This window comes from Zootermopsis nevadensis, unplaced genomic scaffold (assembly GCF_977971745.1).
Source record: "Zootermopsis nevadensis isolate Lab colony 2312 unplaced genomic scaffold, Znev_1.0 Znev_ptg000010l, whole genome shotgun sequence".
NCBI lineage: Eukaryota > Metazoa > Arthropoda > Insecta > Blattodea > Termopsidae > Zootermopsis > Zootermopsis nevadensis.
The window spans coordinates 9,666,138-9,687,489 of NW_028259142.1; the positions used below are offsets into that span (position 1 = coordinate 9,666,138).

At 35.0% G+C, this 21,352-nt stretch overlaps 2 protein-coding genes and 1 long non-coding RNA gene across 22 annotated transcripts in view; 2 read left to right on the forward strand and 1 right to left on the reverse strand.

Moving 5' to 3' along the window:
• Zmynd8 (Zinc finger MYND-type containing 8) overlaps nt 1-4,366 on the reverse strand; it is a 139,149-nt gene extending 134,783 nt beyond the window's left edge. For 9 of the 20 annotated variants that reach the window (XR_015534385.1, XR_002544399.2, XR_015534384.1 and 6 more), the window contains exon 1: nt 4,214-4,366. The gene's annotated coding sequence lies outside the window, so the exon portion shown is untranslated. Of the gene's footprint in view, nt 1-87; nt 163-2,713; nt 2,832-3,853; nt 4,185-4,213 lie in introns of those variants that run through there. The other 11 variants (XM_022072518.2, XM_022072517.2, XM_022072513.2 and 8 more) reach the window with 5 other exon arrangements.
• Nucleotides 848-1,829, forward strand: LOC110833918 (uncharacterized). Its single transcript, XR_002544411.2, has 2 exons — nt 848-964; nt 1,380-1,829. It is a non-coding gene; the product is annotated as an uncharacterized LOC110833918 (long non-coding RNA).
• Nucleotides 4,367-4,398: 32 nt separating the features above from the next.
• Nucleotides 4,399-21,352, forward strand: part of LOC110833913 (myotubularin-related protein 9) — a 48,952-nt gene continuing 31,998 nt past the window's right edge. Inside the window, exons 1-3 of the mRNA XM_022072524.1 lie at nt 4,399-4,545; nt 8,834-9,018; nt 16,796-16,958. Of these exons, the coding sequence (XP_021928216.1) occupies nt 8,872-9,018; nt 16,796-16,958 (310 nt within the window). The 5' untranslated portion in view covers nt 4,399-4,545; nt 8,834-8,871. The remainder of the gene's footprint in view (nt 4,546-8,833; nt 9,019-16,795; nt 16,959-21,352) is intronic.

Genomic DNA, 21,352 nt, shown 5'->3' on the forward strand with positions numbered 1-21,352 from the left:
GTAATGTAATAATTCTTATATAAGATAAGTACTTGTGATATTCTAAAACGTTTTTACCAGCACAAAATTATCTAGTCTACAACTCACTTCTTCTACAACTGATTCACAGCTCAGCTCTTTCCGCAATAACGAAAGCGGATTGTTGATGGCAGTAATGTAACACAACAATGCCGAGTAAACAGATGACGTTCCTTAGGAAACATAACAATGCACATAAGCTGACCATTGTTGTCAGTCCATATTTACACATTGTTGATGTGGGTCTTACACGTTTTCCTTTCACTTTTTTGATGAATGACCCTTCCGTATAGACGTATTTACGTCAATAATATAAAATAAAGAAGAAAGAGACAGTAACATTCCTTGGCACTACCTTTGACAAATGTATAAGTACTTTAAAGGTTTCAAGCCAAGAGGTAATGTCATGATCTAAAAAGACAAGTTACATCATCCAGCCCCATTTAAAACAGTGCACACATTTAAACTGTACATCTGTAGGACACCTCTCTATCTCATCTGCTTCAGTTGGGAGGCAACTTTAAACCTTTAAATTAAATTTCACAAAAATTAGCATAACTTCACACAAAATAATCTAATGTCACAATATCTTAAATGGTGGTATATAGTCTGAAAACTGTAAACATTATTAATAAATTCCTTGTAGCTTACAATTCAATTGTCATGAACCATAACAACTCATGAATACATCAATTCTATAGCTCTGCAAAAATCTGAAATGTACAGAGGCTCATGACTGGTCAGTATAGCATGGATCAAACAGAATCCACTGCATAAGAACAATTTACTCAGTAATCAACATGCAAGACTACAGTACCTAGCCCTCTACAAAAGGACTGTTTTTAACACACAGACCTCATAATGTAAACAACAAACACATAGCAAACACCACATTGTTGCTTGAATCTTTTTCACAACAGTTCACTTGTGCTCAAGAACAACACATGTAAGTACATACACATAAGCTTCTATACCACTCAATATGTGTCTTTGCTGTTCTTACTATCTGCCTTGCAGCCATATAATCACTTTTCTAAAGATGTAAAGAACTCAAATCAGTATGGAACACAATATACTGAAATTAAAAGTATAAAGAAAACAAACAGTATTAAAACTTAGAATTAGTATAGTTCATTTACCAAGTGACATGATTAAAAAAATCTTTCATTACTATTCAACATGTAAATGGCCTGGTTCCCTTGCTCAGAAACACTGTTGCGTTAAGTGCTTCCTCATCACCCTCCCCATTTCCCCTCCTGACAGGCACATTTAGAGTAGTAGTCAGCAGTTCAATTAATGCAATAGCATCACATTACATTCCTGTAAGCAAAGAATCTCATTCAATGTGTCCTATGTTACAGTTGATGATCACTTCACCAGACCTTCATTCATAAGGCTGTATTTTAAGGAGACAAACAACACATATATAAATGTATATCAATAACACTGTTTTGTATAATGTGTAATGCAGATATGTAACCTTATTAACCACTTCCAAAAAAAAATGTGATATATAAAATTGTTCTAATTTCTTTTATAAAACTCTGAAGGATAAACATAAAAGTCAAATGCAATATGTGTAAATGTGGCAACAATGGCCCACCTACCACAAAAATAAATTTAATTTGGGTCTAGAACTGGTTTCTTAAGTTGTAAAAATATGGAGTTCCATTAGCAAACACAATCACATAGTACATTCCCTTATGTTTCATTTCAATTACTTGCAAGTTGTAAATCTAGATTAAGTCATAGACATTAACATGTATGTTCTAACAGAAAGTAAGATAGTAGAAATAAACTTCTGTGTGATACTTGAACACTTTATTGAAAAATGAAGCAAACAATTGATAATTAAAATATTGGCTGAAAGAAGAGAACATTTATGATGTGGGCACAGAAGAATAAGATTAACGTATAATGATTTGTAATACTCATAAGTGGCCAAATAGGTGCAATATGCAAAATGAAACAAATCAAATCAGATAAACCAAAATAATGTTCTTCATTCTTAAATAAGTGAATAACTAAATAACTTATCTGAATTAAAAAAGCAAAGGGAAATTACAGGCCTACTCAACTGCCCTTGTTGTATTCCTGTTTCATGCATAGGCTTCATTCAGAGGGCCACAACTCAAATGCAACAGTTGGAGGAATGACTTTCAACAAGATAACTATCAACTACAAACTCACATGGCAATAATCACAGGCTATTTTAAGACACTTTCCCCACATCTAGTTTGACTGGCAATAGACATATAAATTATAAATTCACTGCATTCAGCCCTGCTTTAAAACAAATAACAAATGCAAATTATTTTTGTATTTTGCTAGGAAACCAGTTTAGATCAACTTCCTGTCAATAATGCAGGACACAAAGTTCAGTATCTATTAGATCTACTATTTTCATTATGGCCACACCAACAACAGTACACATTTGTTTTTGACAAATAGTATAATGATCAAAATGACTACTCTTAAACTTTTATCATTTTAACAATTACTACCGTTGGCTGCATTTGCTTCAAGGTTTAATTTCTTACCATTTTTAACATAACAGCCTGTATCCAGATTTTATAAAAGTAAATTTATAAATGCACATTCATATTCATGCTAGGATTTTAACCCAGGATGTAGCAGCCACATATTAACCTTCAACTTGCCATGCAGGACAGTACATAAGATGTAAGTGTCTTACATTAACAGTCAGTAATCTTAGCTATAGTACCATACACTTCCCACATAACATCAACTGCAATACAGCACCACAATGAATCACAGGTAGTCCCCAATATAGCAGGAAAGTAGTTTATTGGCTAAAACATGAAAAAAGTATCAAATTACATTACAAGACTGTTACAACGAATGTCATCATTTATAAATGAAGAAACCTACATGAACTTCTACAGGATATGTCCGAAAACTTGGTCTCCTCAGCTTACAGGTAAAGCTGCAAATTGTGTATTCATTTTTAAACCTGTTACATCATGATTTAAGTATGAAAAAAACACAATATGATTACCAAAATATTTTTAAATCACTGTCACAACATGAATCTTGTAGCATTAACAAAAGCCTTCTATGAAAAAGAATAATCTCATATCACTTAAACTATTTGTTAAAAGTCACATATGCTAAAGAATGCCACTGGCTGCACATAAAATATAACCCATAAAGCACAATTTATATTTTTAAAAGTGCTCCCCAAACTGCCTACAAATAAGAAGTGTTATTACTAGCTGTATAATTCAGGTAGATAATAAATGCATAAGAAAATATTATATAAGCCAAAAGCACTAAAAAAATTAAGGCATTAAAACACTGATAATAGTTCCTAAATTACAGAAATGGTTAACTTAGGTATAAGAAATGGTAATTTATAATTTCTACAACAAAACAAAAGAAAACAGTATATCCAAATAATTTGGAAGCCCTTCTGAATGCCCTACCTAGTTTACCTGTAGTGTTTCTGTGCAAGGTAACATTTTTGAATGTGAACAGAGAGAATCAACAATAAGTCAACACAAAATGTCTCAACTTGGATACAAAATTATAAAAGCGAATCTAAAAGGAATTTTATTTTAATATACCTTCTTCATATAAATATTGTATATTTTCCATTATAGTTATGTTGGTGTGTGTGTTTGGGACCAAACACTTTCTACTGCTAACCTATATTAATGTAAAAATGTGCATGCTAACATGTCATACATTAAAGTTTTCCGGCGCAAATGTGCCAGATGCATAGCATCCGTATTAAAGACACGCTTATTATTTGAGCCACTTTTAAACTACATCTGCCTGCTCTGCATGAAAGTATGGATTGTATGTGACCTACCTTTGTACAAACAGCACACGGTGCAAAATCATTTTTAGATGTTTAAAAACAAAAATAATTACGCTAGAGACTATGCCAAGGCTTTACATTGCATTAATGTAAATTTTAATTGTGCGCGGTTTTGCCTGCAGCGCTTAAATTATGAAAAAAACTAAAAAGAAACGGTGCTGGAGATACTGTCTACATTCAGCAGGTACCCCTCATTCTTTCACCGCACTGACAATACAATCTCTTCGTATTTCCCACGGTTTCGTATTGAATTTCACACACACATACTCAGGTTTCATAGCTACAGCAAGATACCACTTTCAATAATTGCAATATTTTCATACCTAGTTTTGTAATATCTATAGTACTTACAGAACAAAGGTTGAGTCCAAGCTGTTATCCAACTTCGCATTGCACAGTATGATGTTACTTCTCCTCTCTCTGACCCTCTTTCTCTCAACTAGCGGCAAGCTCTCCGTACTGAGTCAAGCACACAGACATGCTCCCCAGGTCCCTCTTCCCCCCCGTAGCTCCCGAAAACAGGGTTGACGCTCTCGATTCTAGCAGCGCCTCTATTGGACAGAATATTTTCTGAAAAGTGTGCTGTGAAAATGTAGGATGGGCAATTAGGGGTGCACTTTCAGGGACAACAATATAAAAAGTTGACATTACGCAGTGCAAATAAACATCACAGTTAAATATAAGTAAGGTTACAGTTGTGAAAATTTTAACTTTCTACAATAAACAGCATCCATTTGCTGATATATTTTATATTGTATAAAATTGCTGTAAGGCTTTGCAAATGAGTCATTATTGCATCTTATGACAATATACAATACTTGCATTATTATTGGTATTGTTACATATATATTAAAATATTTTACACATAACCTTTAATTCCTCTTATAATAAGCAGTGCCATCAAACTGACACCTTGCACATCCACTTACCTTAAATATTTTGTTAATAACTGAACTTTTCTGCAGTGAGTTTAGATTAGAGTGAAGAAATGCCTATATTTCCTCAAAAGAATTATGCTATGTATAGCCAGTTATGAACACAATATCTGTGTAATTCTTCTTTTGGTGTGTTTGTTGGTTTTATTTCTGTTGGTTGTTTCGTTATACTGCTCTCACATGGTCTGATTTGTGGTAATATTGCCAAAATGTTTTTTTCCATATTATTTACATACATATAGTATGTTTATAATTCACTTTAATCACATGACATGTTCTACATCCTTTGGTTTAGTCCTAAGAAGGATCTATGGAATGTAAATAAACTCTACTCTACTCACATAAGAATGCACAATCCTGGTAATAATTTTTTATCTTAAAAAGGAATGACTTATTTTAAATATTAGGAGGTAACCTATTCTAAATAAGACATTATTACCAGTGATGATTTTCTGCAGACCCAGAACCTTTTTGAATAGAAATTTGATGAAAATATACTGCTAAAGTTTATAGTTTTAATAAGAATTAAAATCAAAGAAACATCAAAGTTATGTATGGTGTTGCTTACCACAATGCGTAGTAGGGCCATTTTACAAACGAGTGATGTGTCATTCATTGCCTTGATATGAATATTACAGAGACAGAATGATGTAAGTACCTGTATGGGTTTTGTGGTAATGTTATGTCTAGCTATGCCAGGATTCGGTATGTGAAAGAGCAAGTGTGCTTAGACACAGGTTTTATTCCAAGGTTTAGAGTACAATTATTTTCTAAATATGAAGATGACTACCTCCTGGAATGATGTGCTGTGTAGTCTCACACAAATTGACCAATGTTTTATATGTGCTTACAGTCTCCATCAGACATCTTCAGTGGTGCTGTGAGAACCTAAAATCTCATTTCTTAAATATATTCTTTGCACTTTTGAATTCCTTATTCTCCTTGACGTTCATTTATTTGTATATAAATATTTTATTTCTGATAGAAACCCATTGTTTTAAAACAAAAAAACACATCATAGACGTGGAATCTTTTTCTTATATGTCATTGAATAATAATCATAGAATCTGTTTCATATTAAGGTTATAGATCATAATGCAATGTATGTCATGTACCAATCCTTTTTACAATGAGTTTTTTAAGGAAATATGATAAAATATGAGTTGACCTTTATGTGAAGCTGAGATTATGTTGTAACCTGCTGGTAAGAACTAAAATTGAGCAAGTCCAAAAACTGTTAGTGCATCCCACAATACCAGATTTCACTGAAATCCCCCACATGACTTTTGAGATAAAATGTGGGTATACATGTCCTTGCTCTTGGTGTTCTTTTGATGTTTCGAGTGCAGAGAATGCATGGAAACATAAGTAAATTGCAGTGAAAATTCACAGACCCACTGTTTACTGCTAAACATGAAACCAGGAATCTAACAAAACTTCTCAGCATAAGATACAGTTTCACGTATTTTATTTTCATTGATATTAGACTAAATGTTATTGCTGCCCCCACTGATTTAAAGGTTTTTATTCTATGTGACTTACCAGATCTTTGAAGTAAAATGCTCATTTTACAGCTAAATAAAAGAACAAAGAAGAGCAGTATATTTGATTTGCCTGTTTCACATATTTCATTAATGCCCTTTTTTACTGTAAGATTTGTTTCCCTTTTATTCTGACAATATACTCAACCATAAGGGACAAACGCTAAAGAAGAAGAATAAGATACTTATGTGAGTCTTTCTTAGGGGCTGTGTATTCATAGGTCATTGCGAAGACAGATGAAGTCTTAATAAGTACAAAGACCTAAAAATTTTGTAGGCCAATAATTCTATCCATTTGATCATCATACTGTGTGACTGTATGTTGACAGCATAAGTTTCTTGCTAGAAACATTACATTTACTTACATAGGTTGCAGCAGGTGGAAAGAAAATTATAAACATATGTGAATTTCCAAGGGCAACTCTAAATACATGTAGATCAAGGGATGTTTCTACTCACAGTAATGTAGCATGTCACATATGACATTGTTTCTCAGCCAGGGGTATGCGAGTTGCGTAAAAAACATGACTGAAAAACTTTACCTTCTGTAATTTAGCTGGTCAGTCAAGTTGTGTTATAAATAATACAGTCTTTTCAGATAAAAGTTTGCAAGGAGGAGAGACATATTTAAAATCTGATTTTAAATGCTATTGGTTACGCTGCAGTCTGTACATTTTCTATGAATTATATTCCAGAATCTCACTTAAATTCCCAGAAACAAATAATTACTTTTGCCCTTCATATCCCATTATGAAGCTAAAAAACTGTAGTAGTGGAACACATCATACAATTCATTTCAGTAATAAAACCAAGTAAAAATGAAATGTTTTGTAAAAAATAATATTCCAGAACAAAGTTTTGACTTTATCCATCAGTCACACAGAAAAACTTTGGCCCTGAAAATCAGATGATAGGACAGTGCAGTCATTCAAGCGTAATGAAACCAAATACACTTTTGATAAGTGATCCATGTATCAGAATGCATATTTACAGTTTGTAAGAACAGTAACAGTTCTGCAAAACTGCACTGTGAAAATGACATGAAATTGCAAGGAGTTTGTGCTGTTAAATTTGAAGATGAATAGAATTAAATTAACCTTTATATTTAAAGCAAGCAAAGTGACAATGACTGAAGGTTGCAGTTGGGATTTTATCACTCTTGCTTCTTGTTTACATCAGTATTTTGCCCGACACTGATTATCCTGAGGTTTCTGGTGATTTTTCTCAGTCCCTCTAGGCAAGTATTGGTATGTTATCTTAACAGGCTGCAATGGGTTGTGTCTGCATCTTTTGCAATTTATCATTCAGAGTAATTCTACAACTTGGTGGCATATAACATATACATTTGATAAAGCATCATTGATCAATCCAGTAATCAGTCTAAGGAATTGCTTATATTCATGTAGCTAATAAAAGTAAAGTAAAGCTGTTCCACTATATGCCATGTAGGTGCTTGGGGGGAGAAGATGGTATTGCTCCTACTCATTCTTGACCTCAGCAGTAGATGGGGTTTGTGGCCAGCATCACGCCCTGGTAGCCAATAAATTCTTCGAAATTTAATGGGATGTAGTCTTGCTGAAAAATGTTCACATTATTCTTAAGTCATGCAGAAGTACAATTTTTCTTCATATCTTTGTAGTTTTGTCTTATAAACTGTAGCCACATAAGGCAGAGAATATAAGTTACAGTTTTCAGAAAACTCCTTCTGTTTCAGTTAATATAATAATATTAATTTATCATGTAACAACTTTTCAACAAAAATCAAAACATGCAAATAATCTTATTCTGGCAATATCAGAATTCTGGACTGATGTAATGTACTTATATTTAAGAGAGTGCATATTACAGTGACTATTGATTTATGAAGCTTAGAAATACAGACCTAGATATCTATGTCCTTCCTATCATTTATCAGGTTTAAATTGATGTATTTATGTGCTTTGTACAGTACACAGACCAGGAGAAAAGCCCTGCTAGGAATGCGATATACGCGCATGTGCAAGATTTCGCGGTGAGTAACGACCCATCCTAAAAGCATTCGTTCCACAACCACTGAATGAACAACAGACAACGGGCTTTCATGTGTTCTGATGTGTATAGCTTTAAGATTGCCTCACAGTGGCACAGTGATTTAATCTATAATATTATCACAACACTCATAGAACACATTAGAGGTGCACTCACTATACGCTACTCTTAACTGCTTGATGTTTTCAGTGTGTGTGTGTAGTAGTGTAAAACTCTGACGTGTCACACTTCCCACCAATAGCAACCCTCTAGTCCACTTGATAGTAAACATCCCCCCTGCACCGCCCCTGAAACGACTTTCCCCCGCAGGGCTTTTCTCCTGGTCTGTGGACAGTACATATGTCTGCAAACTGAAGTTAAAAAAAAGCCTGAACTACTGAGCACATATCCACATACTCCCCCCCAGTTCTGCTTGTTCTCGCTTGGCACCTTCATTGAATCATTTTGATATGTTTGTATATTTACAGGAACCAAATCTCCAGATTGGTTTGGATTGAAGCCAGCTATGGAGTTTGTTGAACTAATCCTAATTCCTAAGCTTGATGGGGTAGTGATGCATGGGCCATTCCAAAAACCAGTTGATGGCACACTTTGCATCACTGGTCACCACCTTATACTGTCAACCAGAAAAGAAGGTGTTGAAGAACTCTGGGTAATTACCACGAAAGAAATTTCTGTGCACAAAATATAAGTTATTTAATGAAAATTTAGTTTGAATATTAGTGTCTTGTTCCAATGTATAAATAAATTGGCAGACTCCTGTCTTTAATCATTATAGTATTGAATTACAGGTGATCTAGCACAACAATCCTCATCAGGTCAATTGACTTATTGGCAGGGAAAGGATTAACAACTCTGTAAATTTAAGTTCCCCCCCCCCCCCCGCAAATACCATTATTTTATGTTGTTAAACACTAAGCCATTCATATCATACAGTAGTGTAGACCAGGGATGGTGAACCTTTTTAAACCTTTGAAGTTTAAAGTCATCTAAATAATACTTAAAAATTCAGTCCATTACTCATACACACTTCACGTGGGTAATGCTGTTTAGGGAAAGAATCCTTCTTGGCAGTAAGAATCATATAAAACCCATAAATTCAAAATGCAGTGTTACTATTTGTTAGGGCAGTGGTACCACTGAGCTGTAAAGGGTTAAAGCAACTTTTCAAAACTTAAGAGGCAAATGTTATGTTTCAGTTAGTGTTTCCACAACTTTTAGCAAGCTGAATGCCACTTTTAAGGGTACCTTGGTTCAAGATGTGATGTCTAAGATGGGTGTGGGAAGACCAACCTCCCATCTTCTTCTTGGCTTTTGAATCAGTTTTGCCACTGAACTGTTAATTCATTCCTCTTCTCCCCAGTGGGAAAATGTGTTGGAATATTTTCTAGTTGATTTGTATAGTACTTATTTTTTAAACATGTTTTGCACTTAAGTTTAGTAAGAACACTCCAGTAGCAAAGTACAGAGTTACCTGCCATTGGATAGTCCTGAGCCAGTTTCATCCACTCACCATCCTCAGAATGTATCTTATGGTAATAAAAAGGTCAATGGTGCTAATTTGTGATGCCATGTGGACTTGTACAAATAGTTAAGTAACAATGTGGACCAGATTCACAACCAGTGGTGGGCTCTTGTTAATATGAACCTTTGTTTTCCATGAAGAATTGGGTATTCTTTGGCTGGGTGACTATTAGTTTTTCAAAATTTATATGGACTGGATGACCGGGGTTCGATCCCCAATGGGGGCAGAGGATTTTTCCTCTAGTCTCTGCATCCTGATCGGTTCTGGAGCCCACCCAGCCTCCTATCCAATGGGTATTAGGGTCCTTTCCTGGGGGTAAAGCGCGGCTGGATGTGATGCTGACCACTCACCCCCATCTGGTAACAAGGTCAAGAATTAGTAGGAGCTATACCCCCTCTCCCCCAAGCACCTACATGGCATATAGTGGGACAGCTTATACTGACTGCTCATGATGTTAATCAAATTTAGATTGCATATCCCTTCGAGTACAATGTGACAAAACAAAAAATGCATACAAAATTTTTACTGGAACATTGCATGGGAAGAGACTGAGGTATAAATGGTATTCTTCCTTCTTCTTGTGGTTCTGCAACCCAGAGTGGGTCTTGACCGCCTCCTTTCGGAGGTTTCTTGCTCTATTTAGTTTTAGACATTTGGTAGGGACTTTCTTTGACAAGTGATCAGCCCATTGCAAGGCCTCTACCAAAGATATGGGTGAGAAATGGCCGCTCATTTTTGCTTACAAAACATCTTGTATCATGCTCGTAAGGTTCTTTTACATGCTGTAAATCTACGACATTGGACCGCCGGCTTTACTTCCCCTCTGAAGGAATTCATGTTACAGATTTTTACCATCCTTAAAAATCCATTGACCTCGGCTGGGTTTGAACCCCCTAAATCTTGGGTCCAGTGGCAAGCATGCTACCACTAAACCACCAAGGCCCCACCGAGGGTGACCATAAATGGTATTAATCAAACAAAATGTGTACTCACATTTACAACTTGTCACCATGATGAATTGACATCATCATACATACAAATGTATGGAGTTTAAAGAAAAGTGTGCAAAGTTGATATTTGAAGGGTGTTAGGAAAGAAGGCTAACAACCTGTAATAACTGAAGAAAAGTCTCAGTGTTTGTAACATGTTCGTATGTTGTTAAAATTGAGGCATAACAAAAGAAAGTCAGAATGCCCTCTACATATAATGAACTGAAAATTATTGTTCCTGCTTATTTATTTGTCTGTTCTTGGTTTCTTTAATGATAATCTCAATTACATAAACTACATGGTATAATGACAGGATGACAACTGAACATTGTAGCCAATTGGTTAGTACTCCTACTTTATATTTGTGAAGACCCAGCTTCAGATTTTAGCCTTGAGACTGGCAATCCTAGATGAGGTTTATGGTTTTCCTCAATCACTCTGGGCAAATGTCAGGATAGTGCCTTAAATTAGGCCACAACCACATATTGTCATTTCAAATTCATTAATCATCCCACCATCCAGTGTTATTAGTTTGAGCTACTGATATCATCAAGTAATTCACTAACAAACGATAAGGTGATTAGAGAGTAATGAATTGGAAAGGATGTGGAAGGACATAAGTATGGTCTCACTTAATGTACTGTCCTGACATTTACCTAGAGGGGCTGAGGAAAACCTTGAACAACCTCAGTTATGATACGTGATCTCTGGGCCAGTATTTGAACTCGAGACCTTAGAATATAAAGAAGGAATGCAAACAAGTTGATCGTAATATTCACATATTTAGTTTGTTGTTCAAAGTCAGAACAGAATGCGTAAGAAAGCTGTCAGTCCAAGGTTTTTAAAATGAATACTGCCAGTTGGTTATCAGTTTGTTTTAATCTCATACAAGTGAGGCTGAGGCTACTTCTATAGAGGCTACATAAGGTTTGTGAAAGCAGTAGCAGAATGGGACAATAAAATACAGGTGTTTTAGTAAACTTCTTGTCATTTACATGTATATTTCAGTATGTATTTATCATGATGTGTTGCTTTAGGTTTCTTTCCATTATTAAGAGAATTTCTAAACTTGCAGGGTCACAATGAAATCTGTTCTCTGTCCTGAAATATACGAGTAAAAACACCAGAAACTGCCAAATAATGTTAAAATAATAAAAACAAATATTTTTATGCATTTGTACTTTAGTTTAAGGTAATAAGTTTTCTGAAGTTAAAATATAGGACACATAAAACACCAAGTCCCAGTCATTGTAGTAGGGCACCAGTATATGGCCCTTGTATTTTTTTTTCTTCAGCTTTCATGTGTGGTCAATTTACATTCAGAATTAATTCTGAAGCTATAATTCTTTAGACATTTTGTAAGACTTCTTGGATGGAGGATCAGCCCATTGCAAAACCTATATGTACAGAACGTCCCGCGCCGTAGCCGCGCGGTCTGAGGCATCATGCTTCGGACCGGCGATACGGAATGCACACCGGTTTGAGTCTCAGGGTAGAAGAAATTTTCTCATGAGCTTTCGACCAGTGTATGGGACCGGTGCCAACCCAGTATCGTGAGGAAATTGGGGAGCTACAATGAGTAGCGTAATCCGGTCAGGAAAGCTAGCAATGGCTGGGGGTTCGTCGTGCTGACCACACGTCACCCTATATCTGGTTGGATGATCGTTCACCTCTGCTTAGGCATGTGAATGTGAGGCCAGCAGTCAAGCTAGTCGGCTTTGGCTCTCTGGAGCTGTTACGCCACGGATTTAATTTAATTTAATATGTACAGAACATCACAACACATATCAAATTGGGAAATGATGCATAGTGTAACAAATCTCTCACCAGTGTGACTAAATGATGATGTCATTTCAGAGGATTCCCTCCCCCTTCCGCATTATGAGCAGATGGGAGATCTTCCACCCAGTGATTTTGACACACAAGAACTTGTGTAGATCTTTATGTAATGAACTTGTTATTGTTGTCTTGTTTTAACTGAAATTGAAATGTGTTGACAAATGTTAGTAAAAGTCCCAATATCAGATTTCATGAAAGTTTGTTCATTGATTATCAAGTCACCCTTATTTTGGTAGCAATGTAGAAGAATGAGGTATGTTTCTACAAGTAACTGTGGTTGGAGCAACAATTAAAAATAGACTTCAGAGTAGGTACTTTTTCAGTGAAGTTGTGCCCGTAATTATATATTCATTTGATGTGTGCTGTGATAAAGTATATTATTTGGATCTGAAGGAGATCAGTTTAGCTAGTTAGGAAATAGCTGAATTACATAACAAAGTACTTTACTTTCTTTTTGTAGCATTGTTTCCATTTTACACAGGACTACAGGCAAAAAATCGCCAGTCTCTTTAATCCCATCCCAATCTTTCCTGTTAAATTTCTTACCAGCTCTTTCCTGTCTTCTTGATGTCTTCTTGCTGAACCATCTTATTCTAGGTCATCCCATGAACCTCTTTACTTTATATTTTAATTCTGATGCCCTGCTCAGTATCCTGGTTCTGTCCATTAATTTTACTTCAAATGTCCAGTCTTTTGTATTCATTTTCTTCTAGTCTTATTAATAAATTTTGGATTCCAACTTTACAAGATTTTATTTTTGTTGCTGTACCTTCTTGTTTTTCCTCTGTACTTGCATCTGCTTCTCTTTGCAAGGATCTGTTGTTTCATCACTAAATATTCAAACTGGTTTAAAATATGCTTTATGTGCTGCTGTTTTGTGTAGTTGAAGGATATCTTTGTTACATCTTATTCCTTTTATAATTTGACAGATTTTAGAACTCTTTGTATTTTTCTGTTAAAATCTTCATTGATTTTTCTCTTCTGAATGTTCTTCACTTCCAAAATAAATTTGTCTACTCCTTTAACCTGTTTGTCATCATCATTCTCTCAAGGAATGGGCCCTTGGATTTGGTAACATATGACTTTTCCTGTCCAGAAATCAAGAATCTCCTTAAAGGAATCCCATTTGAATACATTTAGAACAATGTGGTAGCACTGAAAGGATTTTCAGATGATTTCCAGCTCTGTTTTGAGAACACACACACACACACATATGTGTGTATATATATATATATATATATATATATATATATATATATATATATATATATATATATATATATATATATAATGTTCAGGAACTGTTTCTTCAAAAGTTGCATTTTACTTACTGCTAATATATATTTTATGTGTGTCTGTCTGTTTTTGTGTTTCTTCTTGAAATCTTGGATCTAACCTGTAGTTTCCCTGAAGCAACTGCACTCTTCTCATTCCAAAATGTGAATAAAGGAAGAAATCAAATAAATAAATGCAAATATTTAAAAAAAAATGAAATTTTGCTTCCTCTAAAGCTGTTATAGACATGGTGATTAAGAAAATCACCTCATTGGAATCTAACCCCAGCTACCTATACTGTAGGTAAACACGCTACCAACTGAAATGTTGTTGACAATGTAAGTGTGCCTTCTGTTATGAGATTTATGAACTGACAGTGTAGAAAGTGGAAAATAAAATACTATATTAAAAATAAACAGTGGGTTACCAACACCTAATATGTTTGGCAGGAAGTCAAAGGAGGGTTCACTGCCATTCTGCAAAACTGAAGCTGAATCAAGAGTTTCAGTCAGTGGAGTCCCCTTTTAATGGGTTTATAACTTGCCGCTGCACTTTCGGACGTAAAGAAACAAGAGTACACTGGGTGACCATAAAAGTATCTCCAAGTCTCCATTTCATAAATCAAACATACAAATGTCCATCTCAAATAACATGTCAGAAATGGCAGTTGAACCCACGATGAATTTAATATATTCTCAATTAACAGTGAAGTTGCTGCATCTCAACATTATATTTGATCTCTAATTACCATGCTGAGATGAATGAGATCCATAGTTGAAGCTCTAAGATTCTTGACATCTTATTTAAGATACTAGGTCTTGAAAACTGCCCTTTCAAGGGCTAACATACAAATTCATATTCTATATAAGTAACTTATACTTTACAAAACAAAGATGAAAATAAAATTGTCTTCAATCAGATTCAAAAATAGAACCTTTAAATCATTACCAATGACCAACAAATCGTGTAAAAATGGAAGAAATACTTCTTTCCTTTCACACTTCTGGTCTTGACAATGCAGCACATGGCACTTGCTAAAAACAATATGGATCCCAGAAATAGCTGCTGCCCTATGTACCTTAGGGACAAGGTCTGTCTCGGGTGCATGGAAGTACATATCCCATAAAGTGGTGAATAGATGGGATATAATAATAATACTTTATTTCCTGTAGATCAAATATACATTGATATAGGATATGTTAATCTATATTATACATTACCAAAATACAATAATTATTATGATATAATCCCATTGGAGATATAGCATTATATACATTACATTATCAGTAGCCAATATTCGAAAATTCTTCATTAAGATAGTCTTCTAGTAGGATAGTAGGACATTGATCAACAACACTGTTGTAATACATAAACAGAGCATTGGTCATTGGAGAAGACTCATAGCATTGTCATAATAAATAAGCGTTTTGTTCATTGCAGTAACCTCTCTTTAAGTCAGTGAAAAATATGTATTTGTAAGATTGTCACCATGGATAATGATAAATAAAGACAACATTGATCAGTAGGATAATATATTCATAGCACTGTCAATATATAAGCAGTTTTCATTATATTATTACAGATACAGGCTCTTTCAGTGACGTTTCTTTGATCAAGCAGAATGTATGTTCTGAAGACTGTCATAATAAATAAGCAACTTTATTAATCAGTACAGTTTATTTAATGAAAAACATGGGCAAAGAACTGGTACTTCTGCTAGAATGGGAAAGAAAAACAACTTGAAATTTTGAATGAGAATATGAGAAATTGTTAATTTGATGTCTACAAAAGAATTCTGCCTATTTGTCATTGCAGTGGCAACATTTCTATATATATGCATAAATTCCAAAAGTTGTACAAAATGTTTTTTTCAGAGGAATGACAAGGATAGTCCCATACCATGAAATAGACAAGACAACTGCATATTGAAGGTTTTCAGTTAGGTAGATGGTTATATAACTTTCACTGAGAGTACTGTTGCTAGCCTACATCAGGGTGTCCTATCATCAGATATTTCATCTGTCCTTGATGTTGCTCAACGTTACTTACCTGTCAATCATTTACATTGCTGTATATTATTGAGGAATTGATGAAAGAAAAGCCAACAAGTATGAAAATACGTGCTCACATTATTTTGCATTAACATGGATCCCTAAGCCATATAGTTAGTTAACATTCCATGTTCTAATTCGACTCAAAAGTTTAACTTAATTCATAAGACAGGATAGCAAGTTTTGATGATTAAGTTAACATTTATATCTAACACAGCACCTAATCTTCACAGATGCAGTACTAGACCAAAGATCTTAACTTGTCATTTATTTGTTTCTGTTTATCAATGCAATAAACTTGGACAGCTCAAGCAGTGTAATGACTTTCATCATTCTATTCATAGACACTGCAAATACTGGACTGACAGATGGAGCCTAAGCTAACACCCTTGTGCATTTACTTTTCCACTAGTACAGGGATAGCAAACCCTTTCATTGCATGATTTTAGATTTACATGAAAAGTCACTTATCAGTCAGAAAAGTGTCAGACATCCTCATTGCTTCATTTCCAGTATGGTGGACATAATGTGATATCTTCTGCTGCACATTTATAGATAGATCTTCAGTTCTTGGTTCATTGGTGATAGTTTCAAGAGTAATATAAATTACCCTCATTTTGTATGTGAGACAGCTCCCAATACATAATATATATTTTAAAGATGAAACTATCTTGTAATAAGCTGTATTGAAAAGATAATACAGTATTTTCTTTCATGTAGCTCAGTCATTTCTTTGTGTATCTGTTCCAGCTTCTTCATCATAATGTAGATGCAGTAGAGAAGAAACTCAATGGATTGCAAGGAGGAAGTTTAATAATCAAGTGCAAGGATTTTCGAATCATTCAGCTGGACATCTGTACACCAGATGAATTTGCAAAGGTTGCTACAACTATTGAGAGCCTCTCATCACTGGGTAAGTGTATGTCATAAGCTTCAAGTCTTTCAGACATGGCTGACTTTAGAATTGTATGTGATCCATGTAATGAGATATTTACTGTTTTGTATGTGTTATCATGAACCTTATACATACTTGTGAGGACGTTTTGTCAAGGGGAACAAACACTAGTTTATCATGAGCAACACCCCTAACATCATGTTTTTTAAGTGGAGGGGGCAACATGCTCTTTCCCCACTCTGGCACAGCTTGCCTTATCTCTGTGGTACCACCATCATGTGATAACACAAGTGGGATATGTTTAAACAGCTGTATTGAACATTACAGCCTATTTTCTGTTTTAATAAAGGAAGTTTATAAGCGCAGTACTAGTATTAGTGGTAGTGTTTTGGGCGTGTCAGCTGTATAAGCTGTTTGCACCTTATGGGGAGTGAGCTTCTCCTTCTTTTAGTTTTTTTTTTTTTTTTTTTTCCATTTTATAAAATTGGATGGAGAAAAAGTTTTTCATTCTCTTCTATCTTTTCACTTTCTTTCTTTCATAATTCTTTGACTGCTCTTTCCTCCATCTTAATGTTTGCTTGTAGGTGGCATGAAGATTGTGTTCTGTTTCATGGTGCTTAGTTAAGCCTCAAGGGTACCTTTTACCTTCACCTTAGTAACACACAACTATTTTATTTTAATATTTGTCACTGGGTATTGTGCTTTACTTAGCAATTTTCAAAGTGTACTTTAAACTGATTGTAACATTTAATGCTAAAACATGAACCCTTACACAAAGAAAGGCAAAAAAATGCAAGAAACTTGTATGAAATTTTTGGAAAGTAATGAGGGGAAAACAAGAAAAGATAGAATTAGGAACAGAATCTTTAGAGAAGAAGTTGGAAGCCTAACATTTGTTAATAGAGCAAGAAAAGAAACAAACAAAATAGTCTTGCCATGTAAAACAAATTAAGAAATCAAGGATGCCAGAAAGTGCATTAATACCAAAATTTAATGGAAATTGGATGCCATACAAGCCCTACAGGGAGTAGATGTTGTTCTTGAATTCAATATTAAATGGAGTGAACGGTTAGCTCCATGCCCTGGCCACTTTGCCCCTGAAGAGTGAACAGTGGCACCCATTGGATATGAAACTGGATGGGTCCCAGAGCTTGTCTGAATGTTGTAGCTAAGTGAAAAACTATGCCCTGCCTGGAATCATACCAAACTTGTCAAACTTGTAGCCTAGTCACCATGCTGAGTGAGTTTTACTGGCTCCTGTTGTGACATTATACATTGTAAATAAAATGAATGCAAGTCAATTAATTTCATTTCCGTGATCAGCAATGACTAAATATTATTTTTCCAAAATTCTGCAGCGATAATCGCCTTGTCGTTAACTAGCATCAAATCCTGTTGCATACAGACTTCTTTGGACATATGAGTAGATGCTCTAGGATAAGTTGAGTAACAAGATTTGATGAAGTTTTAAGAGACATTGTGGAAAGGGTGGCTCAAATTGTCAACAATATTTGAGCTCAGAACTCAATCATCGACTTTTTCAGGAGTTTCTTAAGAATTTGAACTCTTGATACGAAGATTTTTTGTATCATTCAGAGGTCCATTGTTTGAGTAAAGGAAAAGTATTGGGTGAATTTTACAAACTTCATTATGAAATGACACTGCTTTTGTGAATATGATGCTATTTGTCGTGAAGTGGATAATTTTAACTGAGAGTTGAAAATTATTTTCCTAGCATATATTACTGACATGTTAAATTCTTTTAAAATGTGTCTTCACGGAGAAATCAAAATGATTACTGAAATTTAAATCAATATTTTACAAGTTTTCCCAAATTTGAGTTTATTATTAATGTAATTGCAGAATAAATTATTTATTTGAAGTGTTTAACAGATCTGGTGATTGGACTTAAAGAAGAGATTAATTATGATTGTTAATTTACAAAGGTTTTAAGGTCCTTTCTACCTCAATATAAAATCTGTGGGTGGTATCAATTAAAGATATTACATAAATAAGCATCTTGATCCAAAGTAAAGTGCCTGAAAAATGAAATCAACCTTTAGGAAGACTAATCTGCTCCATTGAATTTTCCAACAGAAACTTGAAGCAGACACTGCTATAATTTTGAAGTATTCTTCCAGATAAACAATAGCCATCATTACAATCTTGTGCTAAAATAATTATGTGAGATTTCAGGTTCTCACAGTAGTGGTCATGGAGAAGACTCTCTGGTTACAAGCCGCGTCAGGTGGCTGAATGGTGAATAAACCATACCTCTGCCAACGTTTTGAGAACAATCTCTGCTCTTATCCTCAGGGCTGCTAGGAAATTGGCCAGTGGTCATCTGTTTCTGCCAGAGTAATTAACAAGAAGTGTGGTGGTGGAATCTTTACTATGTGGATTCTCACATATTCAAAATCCTTATTAGAGACAGCATTTAGTTTGATGAGAAAGTCATTGTAGATTTTCTTGTTCTTAGTGGGCTTGTGTACAATGGAATTATTATTATTATTTAGTGTTCTGTCTGACGACAGGTCCATATGAACAGGTTCCTTCCATCCTTTTCTCGGACTGGGACCTGTTCATATACGTTCTTGGCAGATGATCCAGAAGTGGTTTGCCATTGCCTTCTTCTGTGTGTGAATGGAGTAATTGTTGGGATGCCACGGAGGAAAACTCCGTGTTGCCTAGACCACGGCCTTGCCCAACACAAGTTATAAATTCGGGCACCGCCGGGAATCGAACCCGAGACCCCCAGGATTACAAGGCCAGCGTTCTAACCGCTAGACCACCGTGGCATACAATGGAATATTGGCACAAAATAACCATGATGAAAATGTCCCCATTTGGAACCATTGGCATCAGCCTGCTACAAAAATCATGATCTATGATCTGTGCCAGCATGAGAACCTCCACCATGACATGATCTGAAATTAAATTCATCAAATGAGTTTGTCTTAATGATGTCACTGGCAGTTTGAACCCTAACTTCAAGTCCAGCTGCACTGACAGGCTGTGACTTTCATGGGACTGTGTGGATTCAGGGGACTTGTAATAGATTACATCATGAAGATTTCTGTCTTCTGGGTTGTTGCGCTATGTAGTTTGGTAGACAGAGGCAGTATGACCTCTGAAACATTGGTAAACATCTACCAGACTACACAGCGCAACAACCCAGAAAACAGAAATCTTCATACTTACCACTGTGAAAACCTCAAATCATACAGATTACATCATAGTTTCCATATATGGTAACATAGAGAAACAAACCAAACTAATGGTAATGTGACTGTTAAAATGTCTGTGCTGTCTGGGCCCCCTGTGGAGTGCTGCATAGGTTCATGTGGCTATGGTCTTGTCTCCAGTGAGATTAATCCAGTCAACCTTCACATCTGAGTTCTTTGTAAGGACACAGGAATGTGAAGCTAAACCTCAATTGTGGGACAGGACCTTGGAGGTAGAGATAATAATTTTTTTCTTTCTGGTGAGATATGTGTTTATAAATCTTGCAAGACCTTACAGGTATTAAGAGTATAATAAACCCAGAAGAAGAAGAGACTCCTTTGGGTCAGATACATATAAAATATTACAGAAAGGATAACTTGAGAGCCTCTCTTGCCTCTGCCCCATCAGGATCTTTATCAGCCTACCTGAGCAGGTTATAAGTAGAAAAAATGATAAAATTACATAATGGGAAAGTTTGTGATTTGTATTTCTAAAGAAATTAAGTGAATAGAAGAAATCTGAATACTCTTGCCAGGAACCAAACCTCAGAAATCTTCTCTGTATCAGATCAATTTACTGACTTACCATGGCTCTTATGTATACTGGACTACTGCTTAATTGGTATAATCAGCACCAAGTAGTAGAATGGTTAATTTAAAAGCTATTTAAAGTGGAGTTACAGTCTTTGCTTCTAGGAACAATAAATAAAGAGTAATAAAAATTCATCATTGAGTGAAGCATAGCAATGATATATCAATCACAGATATACCATACAATAATAATTTTAAATGTATATAATAATGTAAATTAAGTTATTTTTTATTAAATAAAATAATTGTCATTTTTTTTCTGAAGTGCTGACAGTACACATTTTGTCATCACGTAGACTCTTCACTTCTTCAGTAGAACATCCATCTGTCTAGATGAAGCATCCTGTTATACATAACAGGGGGCCACATGTAATGCTTCTTTGCCTTTTTGCATGGGATATTATAGCTTTTGGACCCAACTTGTCTGTTTATGTTTGAGGCCCTTAGTGTCTCAGTTTATATTGTTTAAAAATACAACTTGACAGTTTCTGCCAATATGTTCTCTTTGAGCCTTCCAAAACTCCTTGATTAGTATGTAGCACCCATGATATCACATTGGGTGATAAAAATATGGCTCTTGTGTTCCCTTCTTTAATT